Source organism: Perca flavescens, chromosome 18 (assembly GCF_004354835.1).
Source record: "Perca flavescens isolate YP-PL-M2 chromosome 18, PFLA_1.0, whole genome shotgun sequence".
Lineage (NCBI taxonomy): Eukaryota > Metazoa > Chordata > Actinopteri > Perciformes > Percidae > Perca > Perca flavescens.
The window spans coordinates 10,767,179-10,787,917 of NC_041348.1; the positions used below are offsets into that span (position 1 = coordinate 10,767,179).

The 20,739-nt window shown below is 42.9% G+C and overlaps 1 protein-coding gene across 2 annotated transcripts in view; it reads right to left on the reverse strand.

Annotated features, from left to right (window-relative positions):
• Positions 1-20,739, reverse strand: part of nrxn3b (neurexin 3b) — a 340,029-nt gene that overhangs the window by 34,782 nt on the left and 284,508 nt on the right. For both annotated transcript variants that reach the window (XM_028604831.1, XM_028604830.1), the window contains 3 exons: positions 13,584-13,755; positions 3,097-3,186; positions 1,068-1,378 (listed from right to left, as the gene is read on the reverse strand). In XM_028604831.1, coding sequence (XP_028460632.1) covers positions 1,068-1,378; positions 3,097-3,186; positions 13,584-13,755 — 573 coding nt within the window. The remainder of the gene's footprint in view (positions 1-1,067; positions 1,379-3,096; positions 3,187-13,583; positions 13,756-20,739) is intronic.

The following is a 20,739-nucleotide window of genomic DNA, read 5'->3' on the forward strand; positions in this document are numbered from 1 at the left end:
TTAAAACTGGAAACATGGGGAAACCTAGTTAGCTTGGCCGCGCCTACCAGCACCTTTAAAGCTTTAAAACTAATTAACACGTTATATCTTGTTTGTTCAATCCATACCATCACTTAGATTAAAAAACGACAATTCACTTTGTTTTCACAGGTCACAGCTATGTGACTGGGATAGTAAGATTAGAAATAGTCCGGCACAATTCTCTGTAATACGTCAAATTGTAGTTTTTAGACTTAGTTGTATGTAAACAGATTAAACAAATGAGATATACTGTACCCTGCTAAAGGTATAATAAGTGATGTTAATCCAATGCAGTTTTTGTTAAAATCATTGAATATCTCCTCACGGTCACCTAGCTCTCTGTTTTCTGTGTGTTCAGACAGAGTCAGGCTAGTCGTTCAGTCAGGATACAGCATAGAAAATCAGCTTAGGAATGTAGGAAATATTGGATAGGATAGAACAACATAATGTAATCATCACATTCATTATTAATTTCACTTTTTACGTTTTCATTTTAAACAAATTGTTGCCTATAAGATTACAATACACATTTCTTTTATAGGCTCAGACTGCCACTTTTAAAAAAAAAAATTCCAGTTCTGGTTCCATGGTATCAGAATTTTGGATAGTCATTGAAATCAAATTTATCCGATTGACCGCACTCTAGCCCAATGGATATTTTGGGGTGGGGGACGCCTTCTAGCCACGCCCCTGCATCTAACTCTGGACAAAGGAAGGAAGTAGTGTATTTCCCTAAAATGTTGAACTATTACTTTAAGTTTTGAATGCATTGTTGTGTGTTTCTATATGGATTACACACAAAGCATTATTAGCATTAGCTCAATTAGCATGTGATCTGGAACATCTCAATGGTATCCATGTTTGTTCCAATGTTTTTTTTCATGCATTGAAACACACCGAGGTCAGAGGTCAATACCAGACGTCCACCTTTGAATTGGAACACACGAGACACACACACACACACACACACACACACACACACACACACACACGACACACACGACACACACACGACACTCAGCAGCGCGCGCGTATCTCCGCCTTACCTGAATAGTGGGCGGGGAGCGCTGTTTGCGTGTGGTCGTCGTGGAGAGCGTGGTGGTGGTCTCGATAAAGGTGGTGGACATCTCTGGCGGCACCGAGGTGGTGGTGCGTGCCGCGCCTCTGCTGACTGGCACGTCGCCCACCAGCCGCACGCTGCCGTTCACCTTGATGTTGGCGTGGCCCTCGGCGGCCATGTTGAGGACTTTGAGGCCGTTGTAGTATAGGCCGGAGAGCTGGCCCTGGTAGGGCCGCTTCCGGTCGTTTCCGCCGATGGAGATAGTGGCCTGGGTGTTGAAGATTGTCAGCTGCCGGCCTGGCGCAGTGGGGGAGGGAAGAGAGTATGAATATGTTTATGACAGAGAAACCTGAGCCAACAAACACATAAAGCTGTCCTGAAAAGCTCTAATTTTGCTTTTAAGGGGAACTAGACTTCCACTGCGAGATAGATGCATTAACGGAAAACAAAGACTAAACATGTCTGATAACACTATTGATTTCCTGCTTGATGAAATGAGTGTGGGTGGAGGTAAAATGGTTTAAAGTAATAGTAATGCAACATGCTTTCACACCGAAACAAAGTAACTACAGTATCAGTTTTTAACAACCGCACCTTTCTGTTCATTTTTAAAAGACTGCAGCTATTTGCAGTGTTATCTACAGTGGGAAGGCTTTTTCCCGTTGACACACTAGAAAGAGCACCCTGAAAGAGACTGCTAAAAAACAACAGACACAGCTTTATCGTACGGAAGCAAACACATGCAGGTGTGAAAAAAAATACATTTGAAAAATGAGCTGGAACTAATTCCACAGGCACTCTTAATATTCTCTGGACAAAACAGTGGACTCGTGCAGTAAAATGATTAATAAATATGTATAAAGGGTTTGGCATATTATGATAAAGTATGAGCAACACACACACACTACATGTCATGGTGAATTTCATTAGGAGAAGCCTAAATATCATTGTCAAAACACACAGCTCATGCATTAATTATAGAATAAGAAATACACCAAAAGTTCGCAATACAGGAATCATAATTAAAAATCTCATTTATATAATTTACATACAGAGAGCACCGCACCCTTGTTATATTGCGGCACTTGCACAATTATAATACATATTACACTGGGCATGGGAATGATGACAGGGAGAGGACGTTCATGTCACAGAAGCGAAATGAAATAGCACGTGTGGAGTCATGCATGCAGCAGTAATGGGATTTTTCATACCTGTCTGTGTTTTAGCGGTTGTTAAAGGGACTTTATAATCAGGTTAAGATGTTTATGTGCAATGAACTTTAAATGCAGTTTATAATGATATTATGTCGGGTAAGAAAATTTAATACGCACCAAACAAAAAGAAGAGGGGGGAGCAGACTTTTTAATCCCCGCCAATGTTAGAAACATAAACGAGGTGCAGATTTGATCATCTCGGAGGGGAGGGCAGCGCACCTCGGCAGGCTCACTGACGTTTTTTCCGTCAAAAAAAGCTCCAATTAGCTCTCCATCACCAAACATATGAGGGTTTTATCTTGTGTGATGTGTATAACTACAATCAGATAAATTACAGCAGGGAAAAGCACCTGCTGTTTGGGAACTTTTCAGGGGGATACGCCCGCTGATTAGTTTGTTCTCAAACATTGCAGAAGATTTGAGCCAAGGGAGCTAATTCCCCTCTCAAAACAATGGGCCTACTGTTGCCGCATAGATAATGGCATCTTGGTCAATTTTGCACAAAAGATTAGGAGTACAGTACTTGACACTTAACATCTTATTGTTGCACTGTTTATAAAAGCTCTTCCCAGTCCCTTTAACTGGACACCATGATTCAACAAAATTGAAAAAAGATGACAATGACAAAAAGGGCAAAGAAATAAAAACAAAAACAAAGGAAAGAACAAAAAAAAACTGCTCTGTTTTACTTGTTTTTTAAAGGGTTTAAGGGGTGGTTATTCATTCTCAGTGGTTGAAAGGGAACAAGCCGATGAAATGACAGTAAAGAAACATTCTAGAAGTTCGATAGAGATTTACCTTTCTCCTGAAGCCAATCTTCTACTGGCCGGGTATATTTGAACGGGATTTTCTTATTTGCCATTTGATAGCGCTCAATGTCGCTGTTGCCTTTAAAGTTTGAAAGTTTAACAAACAGCTTGAAACAGTCGGCAACAGCAACAGACACATCACACATTTATACAGTGGTTTATAATGAGTTTTATCTTTGTTTAGAAATATTTATAAAAGCTTTATGATGATTTGTTTCTTTTTCAAGTAGCTTTAGTTTAAATGTTTAAAAGTCATATTTATATAGCACACTCCACACCAATATTTAACAACATATCTATTGATTAAAAGCACAACACACATCCATAGCAGTCATGGAAAAGATAAACAACCTGCAAGAAAAGGTAAAAAAAAGCCCAGAGGAAACACATCACATAACAGGAGCTATAACACATCCATCATATTACATAATAAAAAGAGGGATATCAAGTGGTTAAAAAGGTAGACGTGCATTAACAGCCTTTCTCTGAAGCAAATTGGGGGGTAATTAATGTGCGCTAATTCTCCCACTGGACACCAGCTGCTTTTACATTTCAAGGGCCGAGAAATGATTCGGTTTAGTAGCTTATTTGGAAGGAAGGAGTGGTAGCGGGTTTGCAGGGGGAGGGGGGAGGGGGGTATCGATGGAGGAGGAAGTGGTAATTTAAAGTACTGCTGCAGGCCTATTGGGAGGGGAGTCCCACCGAGACACAGATTTGAGGACAATGCATACAGATGAGATCATTACTGACATGGTGGGAGGCCTTTTGGGTAAAAAAAAAAAAAAAAAAAAAAAAAAAAAGCCCTGCACGCCGGCTGCCACATTCCCCTCTTCGGAGACCATAGCTAACATGCTCCAGGTATATGGGAATTAAGGATAATAGGCCGCCTGTTTACAAGGCATGTTGAATGTGTACTTAGTATTATTTCTGGACTGATACGATTTCCCTGTTGTGTACGCATTAGGATGCAATATTTTGTCTGACAATCAAAGAGGCATTCCCTCTGAAAGGGGCCATGAGTTTGCCGACACCGAGAATTGATAAGTCTTCAAATACTCTGAGGTAGGACAAAAGACTGGGAAGCCTGTATAGAATTATGAATGACACCATCATGTCACTCGGTACCCAGTTGGGAAGATATTTGGAGGAAAAAAAAGGCACCGGTACGCCGTCATTTATAACACAAGTGAAAGGGCAAGGCCTTCTGGAAATGTGTCTTTTCTAGCTGCCAGAATTCTCTCAGGTGATTTATCTACATCACACACACACACAGGATGTGATATGATATCTTGCTCGTCCTTATAGCCATAAATCTTTCATAGCATCTTCATGTTCTTTCCTGGTTTTTCTTGTTATTTGCTGCATAACTGATTTTCGAATTGTGATTACAATTGTACAAAAGGTGTGAGCACACAGCAGTTACATTTAACCTTAAAAAAAAAAAAAGAGACCCGCCCGAAAAACGCTCACGTAAGTCGTTTGTTCAAGCAGCAATAACAACTCATATTTATGTCTGTTGTGGCGGTGTCCTCTAGTGGCCGTAGTAATCATGACGGATGCAAAGCAGGAAGTAAGGTGGCGAAGTACAAGAGCGTTAAATTCCGCGTAAGGAGGCACTTTGGCGTGGACTTTCACCCAGGAGGTTAGGTTTCGTGTCCCCTTTGAAAATAAAGTTTTTAACTTTCTGGAACAAACGGAAGTGAAGTACGTAACAGATGTACTGATTTGAACCCAGTTCTAAGTCGTTCTGGTGCCTAAACATAACCAAGTAGTTTTATGCATAAACGTAACCAAACTGCGATCATTTTTCAACGTTACCAAGGTAATACAAACCAGGACCGTTGTGTTCTCTGGCTCTCTGGTGTGGTGGCTTGTGCCTCGGGGATAGAGTGGTCACCCCTCAACCACAAGATTGGCGGTTCAATCCCGGGCTCAATCCTACATTGTGCTGTCTGTATGTGATGAATTAAGACCTTACAACCTACAGTATATCATTGTATTGTTTGGAGGACTTGTTGTTCATTAAGCCACGTATGCGGCAAAGTAGTTACCAAACGCTTGTCTCAGTTTCCTCTTCCTTCTATATATTCTATCGTTCCTCTCTATCTTTCAGGAAAAAAAAAACCAGTTAAGTGCTCAGTTTAAAGCCAGCTGGAAGGAGTGTGGCTGTGGATGTGGCTGCAAGGGAGCTTAAGGAGCTAAAGGACTGTGTCTGCAGCATTCCAGCAGGTTAATCAGCTACTAGCAGGGCTCCCTCCCCATTCCTTTGATCTCGAGCAGGTTTCAGGTGGCAGCCAAATACACTCTCCTCCGGACAAGGGCCACAGAGGGAGGCGCGGTGGTTGCATGTGAAACCAGAGCACAGACGGAAAGGTGAGGAGTTTGGGGGGAGGTGGAGGGAGGAATAGACGGGGAGGAGGGGAATAACAGGAGGAAAGAAATGCAGCATCTACAAACCGCCACTCATATCGACTCAGCTGGAAGCAAATCACGGCTGAAACTGAGAGAATTGGGTATAAGCTGGGCCTGCATTGCTAGTGGCACGCTCTCATGTATAGCTCTTACATTGTTCTGGGTGATTAATGAGGTGACAGTCCACCCCGTAATGAATACACCACAAGCTAATTGTCCACCTAATGAGAAAAATCTCTCCAGTTTGTCAATTTGATATTCAATTTCTAAAGGTGACTCCAGAATGGATGCCCTTGCCAATAAAAGCACTATTGTTTATTATGAAATCACTCTGCCTTCAAGGTTTTTGGTTGGACCCATATTTCCTCAAAGATTTTTCATCCGCCTCTAAGTACAAAGAGCAATTCAGCACCATTATGTGTTGGATGTTTCGTCACTGCCAGAGGTCGCACATACTGTTCAACTATGCATTTAATGATGATAATAGTTTGAGTGTTTGATATGTAAACTTTGTTTAGTTGTTTTCTATAATGGTTTTGTTGTGAATCTCAGGCACAGACGACCCCGTTTCTCTTTTCTTAATGCAGACACTTGATATACACAGTCCTAATGAAGCAGACTAGCTGCGTATGTTCTCATCCCGGCATAAGAATATGGAGCAGTTTTGATCGTGTCTCATGTTATAATGCTCATGACATGTTTTAGCTTTTACACAGTGAACTTTAGCTACACTTTAAAAAAAATTGCAAATATAATCTTTATCGCAATATGTGTCAGAAAAATCTTAATTAGATTTTCCCCCCAAATTGTTCGGCCCTAATATATAAATTTCATGTTTCACCGCACGCACATGCATAGCTGAGTGGCTAAATGCAATTTGTTGCCGTCTCTGTTGTTGGGACCAGCAGTTGTGTTAAACCTGTGTTCATATATAGTTTGTGCATGACTGTTTTACCCTTAATGCAGGCCTCCACCATTTATTTCTCCCAGCCAAAACAATGTCTAAATGTTTCCCCTTTGGTGGCAGCTATTCAGTCAACACAAACACTGGCACGGCGACAGTCATCTGCCGGTCGGCCGCTCCGTTCTACTCAGTTTGCTTGCCAGACTAATCTCGCTGGGGTTCCATCAGAGGGCCAGTGCTGAGAGCGCATCAAAACTGTGAAAATGGCTACTGTGACAGGCTCCTGGCATTCTCTCTATTTGGGGATGATGAGTACATTTGATATACTGCAGCCCTGTCCAAAAATCATCATTCCACAGCTCAACTCCATAGCTAGCTGTTGCAGCCCCCTGGTTATGAATATCCTGCACCCACCTCCTTCCAATCTACACGACTTTCATCGGTCTCTCCTCTCTCTCTCTCTCTCTCTCTCTCTGGCTATTCATTCGTCTCCCCCAAGTCTCTGTCTATTCTCTCTATTTCTCTTCAGCCCACCATCCATCCAGCTATCCTCATTCTATTTCTCTCTGTCTCTCCGCAATGCTATCAGCCATCCTTGCTCTTCTCGGCTGAATCAGACCTCTTCAGCTACAGCCACAATCCTGGTATAATTTATCTACTTTTCACTCACTCTTTATTCCCTTTCTCTTCTTCTCTACCCATCTATCTGTCTATACGTCAGCTCTTTCTCCCTTCTGTCAACTTATTCCAGTCATCTACTCCATTAAATGCCTCTGTATTCCCTCCGTGGCTGCATTTCTCCTCTATTCACCCATGTCCCTCTGTTTCTCTCCTGCTTGCTTTCCCTCTATCCTCCTTCCATTCTCTCTCAGACGGCAGACAAAGCCAGGGAGTAAATTCATCATTTATCAGGTCGCTCTGAAATTTATGGTGTTGAAAGTATGAATTAGACTGGCGGCTTCCACCCTCAGCTTAGTCTGAGTTCTGATAGCGACAGAGATTGTGTCTCAGATAGGGCTAATCATGTTTGGCCCCGGGAAGGCGTGGGGATTTATCTCGTTCCCGAGGAATTGTTTTGTCTGAATTTCAAGACAAAGATTGACAGATATCTTGAAACGGTGCTACTCAGTGTGGCTGGTTTCAGGTTGTAGGAGTCGTAACAATGTGTGCTTCAGCACATGGATAAGGGTATTTGTTGGTTTGAGTGCATGTGTGTCTGATTCAGATTATGACCAACCCTCTTGCGCTCACCACAAATGATGGAACACACACACACACACACACACACACACACACACACACACACACACACACACACACACACACACACACACACACACACACACACACACACACACACACACACACACACACACACACACACCCCGAGGCCCAAGCAGTGTAGTTAGGCCAATGGTCATTCATCTGAGACAACGCCTGAATCAGAGCCAGCTCCGGCAAAGTGTGATGCACAATTTCCGCCTGGCTCGGTCTAGTAATTCTTTGATTCAAAGATTCAAACTTACGCATAAAGACCATGTAATCCAAAATCAAAGAGTACAAGGATTCAGAATGTTATATAAGGGAACTGGAACCCTTTAACTAAACAAGGACAAGCCCCTGCAGTAATGTGGGCTGTCACAAACGACACACACGACTGTAGGAGAGATGCGCGGCCCTGATGAACACGAATGGAAAAAGGATGAGAAACGCGGATAAAAAAGGAATGTGAGGACACAAAACAAAAAACAACGGAGATTTGAGATTAGCGCAGGGGGGGGAGCGAGTCAAAGCAGTTGACACACGTAGCGCCCACACACAAACACACACTGAACTCACGTAAGCTGTAGAAGCCTGATGGAACAGCTGCTGTATGGGATCAGTGTGGTTATATTGTTGTACAGAAGAATGGGACTGAAGTCTTATTCCTCAATTGTCCCAGCATGCAAATTCACTATTCTTATCTTGTAAAATTGTTTGTGATAATTACTGTAGTGATGGGCTCTTTAGAATAAATATTAGTTTACAAAAAACATAACCTTTGCTCCTGAGATGTACGCAGTGGTGTAGTCTACGTGATACACAGGTATACGCAGTATACCCACTAAGAAAGCTCCAGGATTTCCATATACCCACTTAAAAATGTGCAATGGTACGTAACAACATACTTTCCATTAAAATTTTTATATATTCTGAATTTTCATCTGTGTCTTTTTTTTTCTTTGCATAGGCTAAATAAAGTTATTTCGTAAATTGGTGCATAAAAGTGTGTCAGAATGCAGGAAATTAAGCCTTTGATTTTCCTGGGGGAGGACACCCAGAACCCCCGCAATGATATGTGCCCACGCCCCCCAGGCCCATCCTGTCCCATACATATACAGTACAGTATACCTACTACAATACATTAGACTACACCACTGGATGTATGCATTGTGATATCATCTTAAGTGATGACTTAGTTATGTTATCTCAATTGTTTGACAGCATTTTTGTTCTATTTGGTTTAGTTTTCCTTGTATTGCTTTGTATGTCTTTTATTTTAAAATAGTTGAATTGGAAACTGTAATACAATAGGCAAAGACAGAAACAGGCTGGATTAGCTAGATTATCTAAACCACATAATTTGAAGGTAAAATGTTAGGATACTAATGTTGTAATTATCTCCTATTGCACAAGGGAACTGTGCACACAATTACTGTTGTTCTGCAAACTGTGATGGATGTTGTAATTTATGTTTATGTTAAAAAACTTTTACATAATTTTGGAGCATTATTATTACCATATCTGTGTCAGATATGATGGACAGATAATACGCAAATAACACTCAAAAAGCTTAAAAACACAACTTGCTAAAGACGTCCACTTGGGGACCAACTACAATTATCAGATATAAGAAAAGTAATTTAGTTAGTTTTGATGTTCACATTGATTTTATATTAATTCGGCTTAGGTTGTGCCCAAAACGGCTTGGGTGCTGCGCCTAAGCCTTATAATAGGGAAAACCCTGTACGTTATAACAAAATAAAGTTCGTTCAAAACAACACAATGGTTGCCGTGATAGACAGAAGTTTCATCCAATCACCTGCCAGCTATTTTTTGAAAGTTTCCAATGAAGGCTTCTCAGATGGTTCGGTGTAAAAAAACATGTGGCGCGTCAGGCTCATAGACCGTAAAAATAAATGGACACAGCGACGCCGTAGACTTCGACGGTGACCAGTGTAGTCAATTGGAAGAACTTTTCCGGTGATGGCTGAGCGTACTGCACAGCTGCTGCGCAGCCTTCAACTGAGCTTGACGACGTAGATGTGACGTGTGAAAGTTGTAAGTCTTCTGGTAGCTTTGCCAAGAGAAATCTCAATCATTCCCAATCTTGCAGAGATGATGAAATTGTTGGCATTTTTTTTTACAAAAACGGCTGCTATGGAGCCATAACGTGAGATACAAGGTAGAGTTTAGATTCTCTGCCCGAGCCCGACGCCCGAGCCGTTATTTTCCGCCACTATCCTCAGGCCAGGTCGGGCCGGGCCCTTGATCAAGCATTTGTGTTGTTTTTTTTTTTTTTTAAATCATTAGGCTACCATAGTAGCCTAATTGGGTGGGGAGAAAGCTATGCCATAATCAGAAATATTATCTATATAGGTTATATTTAGGCCAAAGTAACAAATGTGTCCAAAAAGTTACACAAGTTGGACTTCAGTTACAAAATGCTAAATGTGTCACGCGTGGAGTCTCCTCCTCTCGCACGCATCACACCAGGGCTGCGGGCCTGTATTGTGGAGGTTAAGTGCAATATGGAGCTTGAGGATGTAAAGAAAATAAGAAAAACAGGAGAATTACCTTTGAGCAAGTTTGGAGGAAAGTGGGAAGGATGTAACCATTTTAAACAAGTCGTGGGAAGTGACAACATATGTGTCGGCTTTGTTGAGTGCATTAAGTGCGGCACGCTGTTCGCCTATGACAGCTGATAAAACGGGGACTTGGATGAACAGACACATGAAGCATGCTCGCCGTGGCAGAAAAGATCACAGTCAGCCTTCAACATCCTCTATTGTTACTTCTCCAAGCCTGAGGGCGAGGCAAGCCCTCACAGAGAAATGCGTTGTTTTGTTTTTTTACGATTTTTATAATTCCAGTTAATGTGTCGGGCCGGGCTCGGACACAACGTGCACAGCCTTGGGTTGGGTCGGGCTTGATGTTTTGGGCCCGATCTAAGCTCTAATACAAAGTAATGGAGCCTTTTACACATTGTCGTATTTCTTTAGAAATAAACAATGGACAAATAGAGTCTTTAAACGCTTCAGATGTAAAGTTATTTGCTGTCAAAGTGACGCCAAAATGAATGGGAGTCAATGGAATGCTAGCGGAAGGTGATGGCTTGTTAGCCTCAGAGTCTCCCCATAGGTACGCTTTCCGGATGCTCGCTTACCCCCTTGGCCAGGCTAGGTAAAAACCTCCTGCCGCCATTTAAAGCAGATCCTAACGGCTCTTTACTTTGTTGGCCAAACTTTGCAAACATTGCTGTTGAGATGTCCAATTTACACGCCCCCGGCTATTTTGCAAGCAGCTTTAAATGACAAGCAATCCACCAACACCTATGTTCTCACCCTTTCCGACCAGGGAATGAAGGCATGCCCAGATCCGGTAACTGTTTATTGAATGACTTGAGAGCGTTGAGGTGGCCTGGTGCCTTCAAGTAAAGCATTAGTCGTGTGAGAAAGCAGTCAACGAGTCTGCACACTAACATGTAATTACTCATGAGATGACAACGCCTTCACAAGGGAGGTAGGGCGAAAAAAAAAAAATCAATCATCGTTGAATTACTATCACTGAGTGTCCTGCAAATTACCTGTGCAGAAGAGAAAAAGAAATTACCACGCATTCAATCCCGTGGCCTCAACTCCATTCCAAGACAATGGCAGGCAGACAGAAAAGGGAACAAAACTCAATGGAATCACAAAGCCAGAGCTCTTTCTGTTGTGCATCGCTTAAAACTGAGACGCAAAGCCAACAGACATTAAGCGGAATGGATGCTGGCTGTGGATTATAGATATTGACGAACATATCGATAAAAGGTTGTGAAAACAACCACTGAATGCTGATGCGGAAAACACTAGAGGTTCAGCTGTTATCTGAAATGATGTTCGTCATTAAAGATGGAGAATAGTCAAATTATTGTGTAATACAGAACCGGGATGGAAAGGAGCATAACAAAAACCACCTCTGTGCATCAATGCGCTCACACTGTGAATGTGTGAAAGTGAAGGAGATGTCACGCACCATGTTGCGTGCCACATGTTACGGAGTTTCTTAGTATTTTCCAGTATTGGTGTGGGTGAAATGAAGTTATGAAACCCGTCTAACTTTATCTGGTCAAAAAAAAAAAAAAACGAAAGACAGCCGACGGCAAAAGAAAGCCAGAGACAGAAGAGATTAACATCACCTGCGCTGGCATTGAACCAAACCAAAACAGCGTGCCAGGTCACGCCAGGAGAGGATGCTGCTCTGTCCTCGGTGACGGCATGCAACTAGGAGCATGCTGTAGGGCTGTTGAGACATAGGGCTGAGAAGTGAAAGGGATCAACTCCTATTTGTTTGCTCCTTACTATTAGGGCGCATCAGCGTTTTTGCACTTTTTTTCAGTGTCTGAAAATAAACAACTTATCTTAGCTAGCAGTGTTGTAGTAGTCGAGATCGGTCTTGGTCTTAACACCACTTTTTGAAGGTCTCTGTCTCCTCTCAGAATCGACCGCATTTTTAGTCTTGTCTCGGTCTCGGATAAAGAGGATTTTATTTCGAGACCGGTCAAGACCACAACTGCAGGGCTATCACTAAATTGCCTCTGCATTGTCTAATTGCATTTTATATGTTAACATCATTGGTGTGACTGGATGTAACACTTCCTGCTTCAAATGCAACCAATAACTTGACGCATTTCTTATTTGAAAGTTGTTACTGTTAACCCCCTCTCCCCGCCCCATGCGGGAGACAGGAGAAGCTCTGGGACTGGTCTGGTCTTGGTCTTGACTCGGTCTCAACCCCTCAAAGTCTTGGTCTTGACTTGGTCTCGATACACTCTGGCCTTGGTGATGACTTGGTCTCGATTTAGGTGGTCTTGACTACAACACTGTTAGCTAGTGACGCACAGTTGTATTTCTGGGCACATTTCTGTTCCCATTAGCTCCACATCTGGTAATGTAACACTATTCAATTTTCAACATTATTCTACATCTGTTTCTGTCCAATTATGTTTCGCCGCCATGGCACAATTTTACCTTGGAGATCAATGAAGTATCATATTATCTTTTGTCATTGCAACTTGTCTTCGCCTCAACTGCCACTTTGTGCCCATGTTGCTTCCCTGTGCGTCTTCTCGGTCGGACGGAATGAAATTGAAGAGTGGCTAATAGGGAACAGGGAAACAGAGGTGGCCTCTCCTAAGCTGGCTGGCAATGTAGACACAGATAGCAAAGACCAGGAGAGCCAACTAAATTTAATGGATTGTTAAGAAGAAGCAGGAGAGGATTTTTTTCCATTCCTTCCTTCCTTCGTTCCTCTCTCTCTCTCTCTCTCTCTCTCTCCACCATATCTCTCACTCTCTCACCTAGCTAGCTGAGCGGCACATCTCTCTTCCAAATGAAGGGAGTGCCTGAGCCTCCGAATGGAGCGGGCTCTGTTTGATGACCCTATTTGTATTCTGCTGCTGTGCTGCTTCTGCTGATCTGGGAATGAGAGATACAGGCCGGCAGCAGCTCTATCTGGCCAACAGGCCACCCTTGGTTTCTGCCTCTATCCTCTCCTTGCTTGCCCGCTGACCAAATGCCTCTTGGTGCCCTTCAAACCCTTTCCCTGAAATGAACCGGCCAGGTGTTGCACAGTTAATGCTTCTTGCGAGACAAAAGATCTAGCTTGGTGTGAGGGCTTGAATATAGAGAAGTTGTTTGGAGGCATAGCCAAAAGATTATAGTGTGTATCAGCTAATGCTACCGAATGCCTCTTAGTCTTCTGAGATGATTTACCCAGAAGAACAGGAGAGTGATCTTGTTTTTTATTCTCGGTGGTGCCCTTTGCTTAAACAAATAGGTGGTGTCCAGTGGTTTTAAAAGCTTTAATTTTACTCTATTGCAGAAATTCATCAGACAAAAGAATTAGAGGGGCAGTACCTGTGGGAAAGTGTTCATTGACTGGCCAGTTGTCCACCTGCAAGGTGGCATTACCCCCGTTCCTGGTGAATCGGACCAAATGGTATTTGCCGTCGTTTACCGCTGTGGTCATCTCCTTAACACTGATGTCCACTGTCCCAATGTTGAAAGTCACACCCACTTTGCCTTGTTCCTGGAAAGAGACACAAAGAGAAGAAGAGCAGTAGAAGTTAGTGCTCTGATTCCAGCGTTGAATGAATCCAAATCTTTGAATTCAGAACTGGCAATTGGTGTCGAATGCAGCGAGCTCCACTTTTCAATAAGTCACATCTGTTGCAAAGCTTGACACATTTGAACATTTGAACTGCCACAGTGCCAAGACTCCACCTATTGTTGTGCAGTAACAAATTAATTACACAATAAACTAACTGTAAAAAGTTCAATAAAGCTTCTTGGATGAATGCCCTCGGCTGGTGCTAATGGTGAACTACTCAGAGAACCTGAGGACACCAGCGCTACGCTTCATTATACCACTGTAATGTGATGAAAATAGGCTGCCAGCAGAGATTGTAATGATGAGTAATGCTCCCTGCAGCCCGTCACTACAAAACTGGCAGGACAGATGCCTTTTTTCTGCTGCTGTCCTTACAAACTGTATGAATACCACATGTTTTGTTTAGCTCCTAATGCTAAGCCAGTTTTACCGTGTCCATAAATCGTGATCCCTCCCCATTCATTCCTGACTCCTCTCCCCTCGACCCCACTGATTTTCATGAGCTGCCAGTTTGTTTTATTGTGACTGCTTGCGTATTCATGGGCATGTAGGTGTAACAAGCAAAAGGTTTTAGAGCGGAGGCAGGGCTTGAGTGAGTGGCGAAGGGGAAGGGCTGTGTTTTCTGTGTCATTTGTTTTAATCCCCCAAAGGGAATTTCTCAGTGTAATTACCTACTTTAGAAGCCTGGAGTAAAGGGACTGTTTCTCATAACAAAACCAAAATTAAGAAGAATTGCACAGGGGGGCAGACACATAGTTTACTGATCAGCTGAGACACTGGTCCTGCATGGCTAACTGTTGTTAGACCTCGCTAATGTCAAACTGAATTTAACAGTGTTCTTCGGCACTAAAGCAATGCAGGATTGCTACAACAACAACAACAATTTTTTTTTTAATGTTACCTGCTTTTAATACCAGATAAGAGAACTTCATAAGGCCAACCTATACTTAACACAGTCCCTCATGCTTTTATATTCTTAAATATTCTCCACGTAGAGGAATATAATATCACTCTACCACCAGATTATTAGAGCAAGCTGCAGTATGCAATAATAAATGGAATTAATGTGTGTTATCGCAGGCATGACCTCATACAAAGCTTTGTTCTCCGGCAACACATTTTGCTGAATTAGTTTACTCTTTTGCTGTATTCATAAAAAGGAAAAAACTAATACATATGAAACAAACAATGAAATAATATTAACTTTTTAAATCAAGTTTGTTCCTACATTTCTACTCTGCACCTAGAAAACCTTGGAAGACAGCAGACAGCTCTCATTTTTTTTTTTTTTTTTTTATGATTATTTTGGGCATTTCCGGCCTTTATTTTGACAGGACAGCTGAAGACACAGAAGGGGAGAGAGAGGGGGAATGACATGCAGCAAAGGGCCGCAGGTCGGAGTCGAACCTGGGTCCACTGCGTCGATGAGTAAACCTCTATATGTGGGTGCCCGCTCTACCAACTGAGCTATCCAGGCGCCCAGCTCTCTTTTTATTTCTCTAAATAAGGATCCTGTTTTTGTTTCTTAGCAAGTGCAGGGGGAGGGCACCTAAGGTGCAGTGCAATCCATCTTTTAACTGCCAAGGTGGTCTGAGGACCTGCACTGTATTCAATGCCTCACTTGTACAGTTGAAACACCCTTTGTTTATTCATAAAAAGAGATACAGTGCTTGAGACCATAATGCAAGGAACGACAGAGCGCCGCTCTCCAAAAGAATGTCACCCAAGACATGACAAAGCCATCTCCTAAAAGCCGAGGTAGGGCTCGGAGTGGGAGACAGACAAGCTGAATATCTGAATGTGCACTTAACGTCTCTGTCAGAGAGGCTGTAAATGGGCTTTTAATTTAAGCAGTTGCCATTAAAACTCAGAGCAACAAACAAAATGCATATGATAAAAGTCTATGGGCACGCTCACTGCTCATCTAGCAGCATATACACATAATCCATGTACCTAGAAAAGTACTCCCACGAATATGTTGATGATTTAATGTGACATGGTGATGTTCAGTTTGTGTGTGTTTTGTACCATGAAAATAAAGCATGCTGGATCTCCTGACTAATGACTGGACCTTTTCCCTGGTACGAAAAAACCCTATGTGTGACGGCCTGAGCGCGTACAGAGCACAGACACATCTGCGCAAGTACATCCACTGTGACCTTCCGCAGCTCTGGGAGCCCCGGCTCTCCTGTGTAGTCGCATCAAAGCCACATCACCGACCCACTAATACCTACAAACAAAGACAGATCGTCAACCCCCTGGCCCTGGTACAAAACAACGAAACAAAACACAACAATTGTACACCTCTGTAACTGTTGCTGAGTGCCTGCGGGCAGTGTGCAGAGGGGGAGCTGTGTGTCGTAGCGCTTCGCAAATGGCACAGCTCTCCCTCTCTCTTCCCTTTCCTTCTGCACTACTCCTGTTGTCCGGCAAGCCTCCCGCCTCCGCCACCGCCACAGCCACAGCCACCCACCTGCCAGCCCATCCCCACGCTGCAGCAATGTTTGATTGACAGATCCAATTACGTTTTTTATTGGCCTGTCGCTCGCGAGGCGGGAAGGCACTTCATTGTCTCCTGAGCAAAAGGGGAAAAATGGCTATTGTTCTCTTAGCGGAAAAGATGATCGCCACTATTCCAGGCGTAAACAAATGATGCGCGGAGAATCACTTTCAAACTCACACACACTTGAATGCAAACAGACACCGAAACACACACACACACACACACAGAAAGTCAAAGGGTGTAACCTTGCGCAACGGAAGCTTCAGTGGTGTCACGTGGCAAAACATACAAAGCAGCATTCAATCAGCCACCCTCACTAACTCTTAAAGCAAACTGAATATAACATTACAGTAGGGAAAGTGGTAATTTACTGGCATGATGCGCTAAAGCCCTTGTATAGTCTAACATGCTCCCACACTATTTATTGAATGCCAATCACGAATGCCGGCTGTTTTACCGCTGTAGGAATAGCATGAGATTATGTTGGCAGTTTGTGCCTCACTTAAATGTACAGTATGTGTGGGCATGTTGTGTTCACGCTCAGTGTAACTAAGACTGATAAATGTGATTCCAGCGAGCAACGTTAGCAGCCCCTCCCTCCCTCCCCCTCCTCCCCCCGCTGCGAGCTGGCCCTGGCTTGGCAAGAGGAGCTTCAGCGGTCCCACGTGACCCGGCACACACTGACATCAGTAATCAGGCTCGCCACAATCCAATTCAGGGCCGATCAATGCCTCCAACACATGCAGTGCCCCGGGCAGAGTGAAAAGAGAGACAATCGCTCAAAGCAGTGGTGGACGATCCCGCCGACCGCCATCACAGACAGCCCTTAGCAGACAGCTGCTGTACAGGGGACAAGCTGCTCACAATAGACCCCATCCTCAGCTCGCTGAATGGTCATTCTGCTAAGCCACAGGCCCCAGACAGATATAGACATCTGAAAGCCATTTTGTGGAGGTGAGATGGGTAGAATTAGCACTTTTAGCTCTGCTGGGGAGAAAGAAAAAGCTGACAAAAGAGGTATGGAGACTGAGAAAGAAATGGAGAAATGAATGTGGTCTAATGCCAGATACAGTATCTTCTATAAGAAGATGTGCATTGAAAGCACTTTAAGGTCAGAGAATGTTATTAAAGTGGGAGTTTTTCTCCCCCACAAAAGGTATTGCATTGCAATCAAATCTTGATTGAAATCTGGTACTGACACAGAGTAGTTGTAGCGAGATGACTCCAGTGGATCTATATTAAGTCTCAGTTGGGAGGGAGGGAAGATCCGATATCAAGAATGTGAACATGTCCCAGATTGGGAGTTTGGGTTACATATCCACCCTTTCATCTGACATCAGCGTTCAAGTTGGCTTTTGTGGTCAGGGGCCATCAAAACGGGATCATAGAAGCAGTGGAAGCAGAATCAATAGAGTGGAGAAGCTAGGACAACGCAAGACGCCATGGATTGATGCACCTGGCCTTCGCAGTGCCAAAGCCATTTATCGTCGGTAATTGACAGAGATAACTCATAGATGGCGCAGTGATTTGTAGGTGTCTGTTCTTGTGCGCATCAGGCTCTAGAGTCAGGAATTTGCAAAAGAGTAGGATGTTAGAGGCTGTTGAGGAGAGGTTTGTGTGTGTGCTGGACTTTATGTGCAAGTCCTTTCTTCATGTACAGAATGTACTGACAACTCGACAGGCCCTAGGCTGGGCAAGAGCCTGGCATGTTTAATGCGGCCTTGAAATTGTGTAACACTATTGCAGAGATTGAAAGCCCCTAATTACAGGAAAAAAATGTCTTAATTTCCACAATAAATTAAATGGATCAGTCATACAAAGCAAATGTACAACATGTACAACCAAACATGGTGTGCATTGTTGGATCAAACCTTTGGATGATAAAAATGTGAAGAGAGACCATGTTTTATTTTTGAGTGGTTAAAAGGGTTGGTTCACCCAAAATGGCAAAAAAAAACTTATTTTGTCACTTACCTCTAGTAGCATCTTGCTATGTAGATTGTTTTGTTTCGATTTTATTTGTTCAGGTTTTGAGATATCCGTCTCTGAGATTCCGGCCTACGTCCTAATTTGATGTACAGTAGGTAAATGGAGTCGAGCGATGTTCTATATTTTTCTTATTGTCAACAAATCCCATGATTCCTCTGTGCCACAGAGCTCTGTTATTGTTCTGAACTGTTAAAAACACTGTTGCACTGAATGACATGTTCCTTCATTACAGTGAACATGGGCATTGTAGTTTATTTTGACACAAATCCACATACACCACCATGCTCATGTAAAACTCATTAGAGCAAAAAATGTCTATCAATCCGCCCCTGAAAATAGATTCAAGATTCAAAATCCTTTATTAATCCCACAACGGGGAAATACACAATGTTACAGCAGCAAGGTATAGTCCCAACAAATGAAGTATTTACCCCTGTGCAAGTTAGGATTGTTAACAGTGACCACCTGTCTTAGGAAATCACTTAACCTTTATTTAAATACGAAACTACAAATTTGACCAAAAATGTCCGTCTTCAGAAGGACCAATAGGCCGTGTGTTGACTACCACGGACATGGTGGAGAAGTCGAAAAGTATTGAAAGATGGACTAACACATTACTGATTTTGGTCTTTTCTTGGGATTTGCTGACCAGTATGATACCAGCCTTTTCCTTTAATTTGCGGTGCTCACAGCATTGAATAAGCACACGAACACCTTGAATAGCAAGGTGTCTTACTTAAAACAATGTCCCTGGTACTGTGGCTAATCAACAGAGCCTCCTGTCAGGAGGTTTTAATTGGGTTTATATCTTTAATGGAAAGCATTTTCTTTGAAAAGCTGGCACAGAGAGTTCTGTTGGTTACACAGAGTAACAAGGCCAATGGCTGAAAAGAGAGGTTGTGACTTTTAAATGTAATTATTCAACATTGTGAGCACCACAACATTCCGTTCTCCTCCATTGTATTGGTGTGGCAGCAGAATCTCAGAGATGGGTACCTCAAAACCTGGGCAAGTAAACCAAAGCTACATGCATGGCTAGATGTCTGTGGCTAGCGTGTAAACATATGGTTTTAATGTATAATTTAAATGAACTGATTAAGCAGGTATGGGCAACTATTGGCTTTGGCTGGGATATGAAGTTATGAAAGCGAGATAAAGTATTGAAAAATAAAGTCATGATGGTCATGAATGAAGCACAACGTGATACACACGCAGCTGCTCATGGCAGTGATGCATACGGCTGCTGACAGACAAAGACCACAAAAAGGCACTCATTTAGAAAGATATACTCTGCCACTCTGGGACCAAATGAAACACTGCAGACACCGTTTTTTACTTTCTCATATTAGAAGCAGACGCTGCAGGGTTCCTGGCTTCTTTTTGTACAGTGGCAGTCTTAATGCACTATTCACATAAACATTTCTCTGAAAACTGTGAAACTCCATACATCATTAATTGGCTCAAACGTTCATTCAGACATTCATAATCGGCTGCCGAGCTGTTGTCAGAGGCGATGTGGGAGGATACACGGCGCAGAGGCCTGGTGCCTCTGAAATATTGATCACACCTAAAAGAACCCAGAGGTCTAACACAGGCTATATTTCACACCTGAGAGAGCCAGGAACAGCTTCATCGAATGGACAGGAACAAAATGGCTTCCACCTCGCTTTACGTAGTGCTACTGTAGGTAATAGCTAGGGTAATACTAGCGAGTCCATTAGCCAGTTGGTTAATGCGCAGGACTGCCAGCTAATGTTAGACCAGACTGAAGATGAAGAGTCACTGCATTTTTAATATAAACACAAGCAGCAGCGTTTGCGGGGAAGGTAATGGCTTTGACTCCTGTGCCTGGGCTCAATGTCAAACTCTGAGCCTCGCTGTTTGATCCTCTGCCGCAGAATATGAATCGCGCAGGGTCAGCCCTATCAATTATTTATACCCACTCTTTCTCTATTTCCTGTTTGTCCGCTCCTGTGGCTGTAACTTGCCCTGACACTAATGGCGGGCGGCCTGGTGAAAACATTTATCAATGTTACCGCAGAGTCCTCTCCAGGTCTATACTATCACTTTCGGGCTTTTGGAACTTAAGAGTACTGACAGTGCACTGATCCTAATCATCACTACTATACTTTACTGTATGTGTCTTGGCTGCATTGTCTCAGTAAAGTCCCTGAAACAACCTTTGGTTGCTGCATCCTCTACTGCCAATGAATCTGTTGCTAAATTCAGGAACTATCGACCAACATAGGTACTTCTTCACGTCATTCCATCAGGGTGGTGAACTTTATCCATGGCGAAAAGAAAAGAAAGAATTGTAGTGCATTTGATCAGCCCAAACATCCAAGCTATTCATTCACTTTCAAAGTTTTGATACTAACAGCACAGCTGACGAAAAACACTACAACCAACAT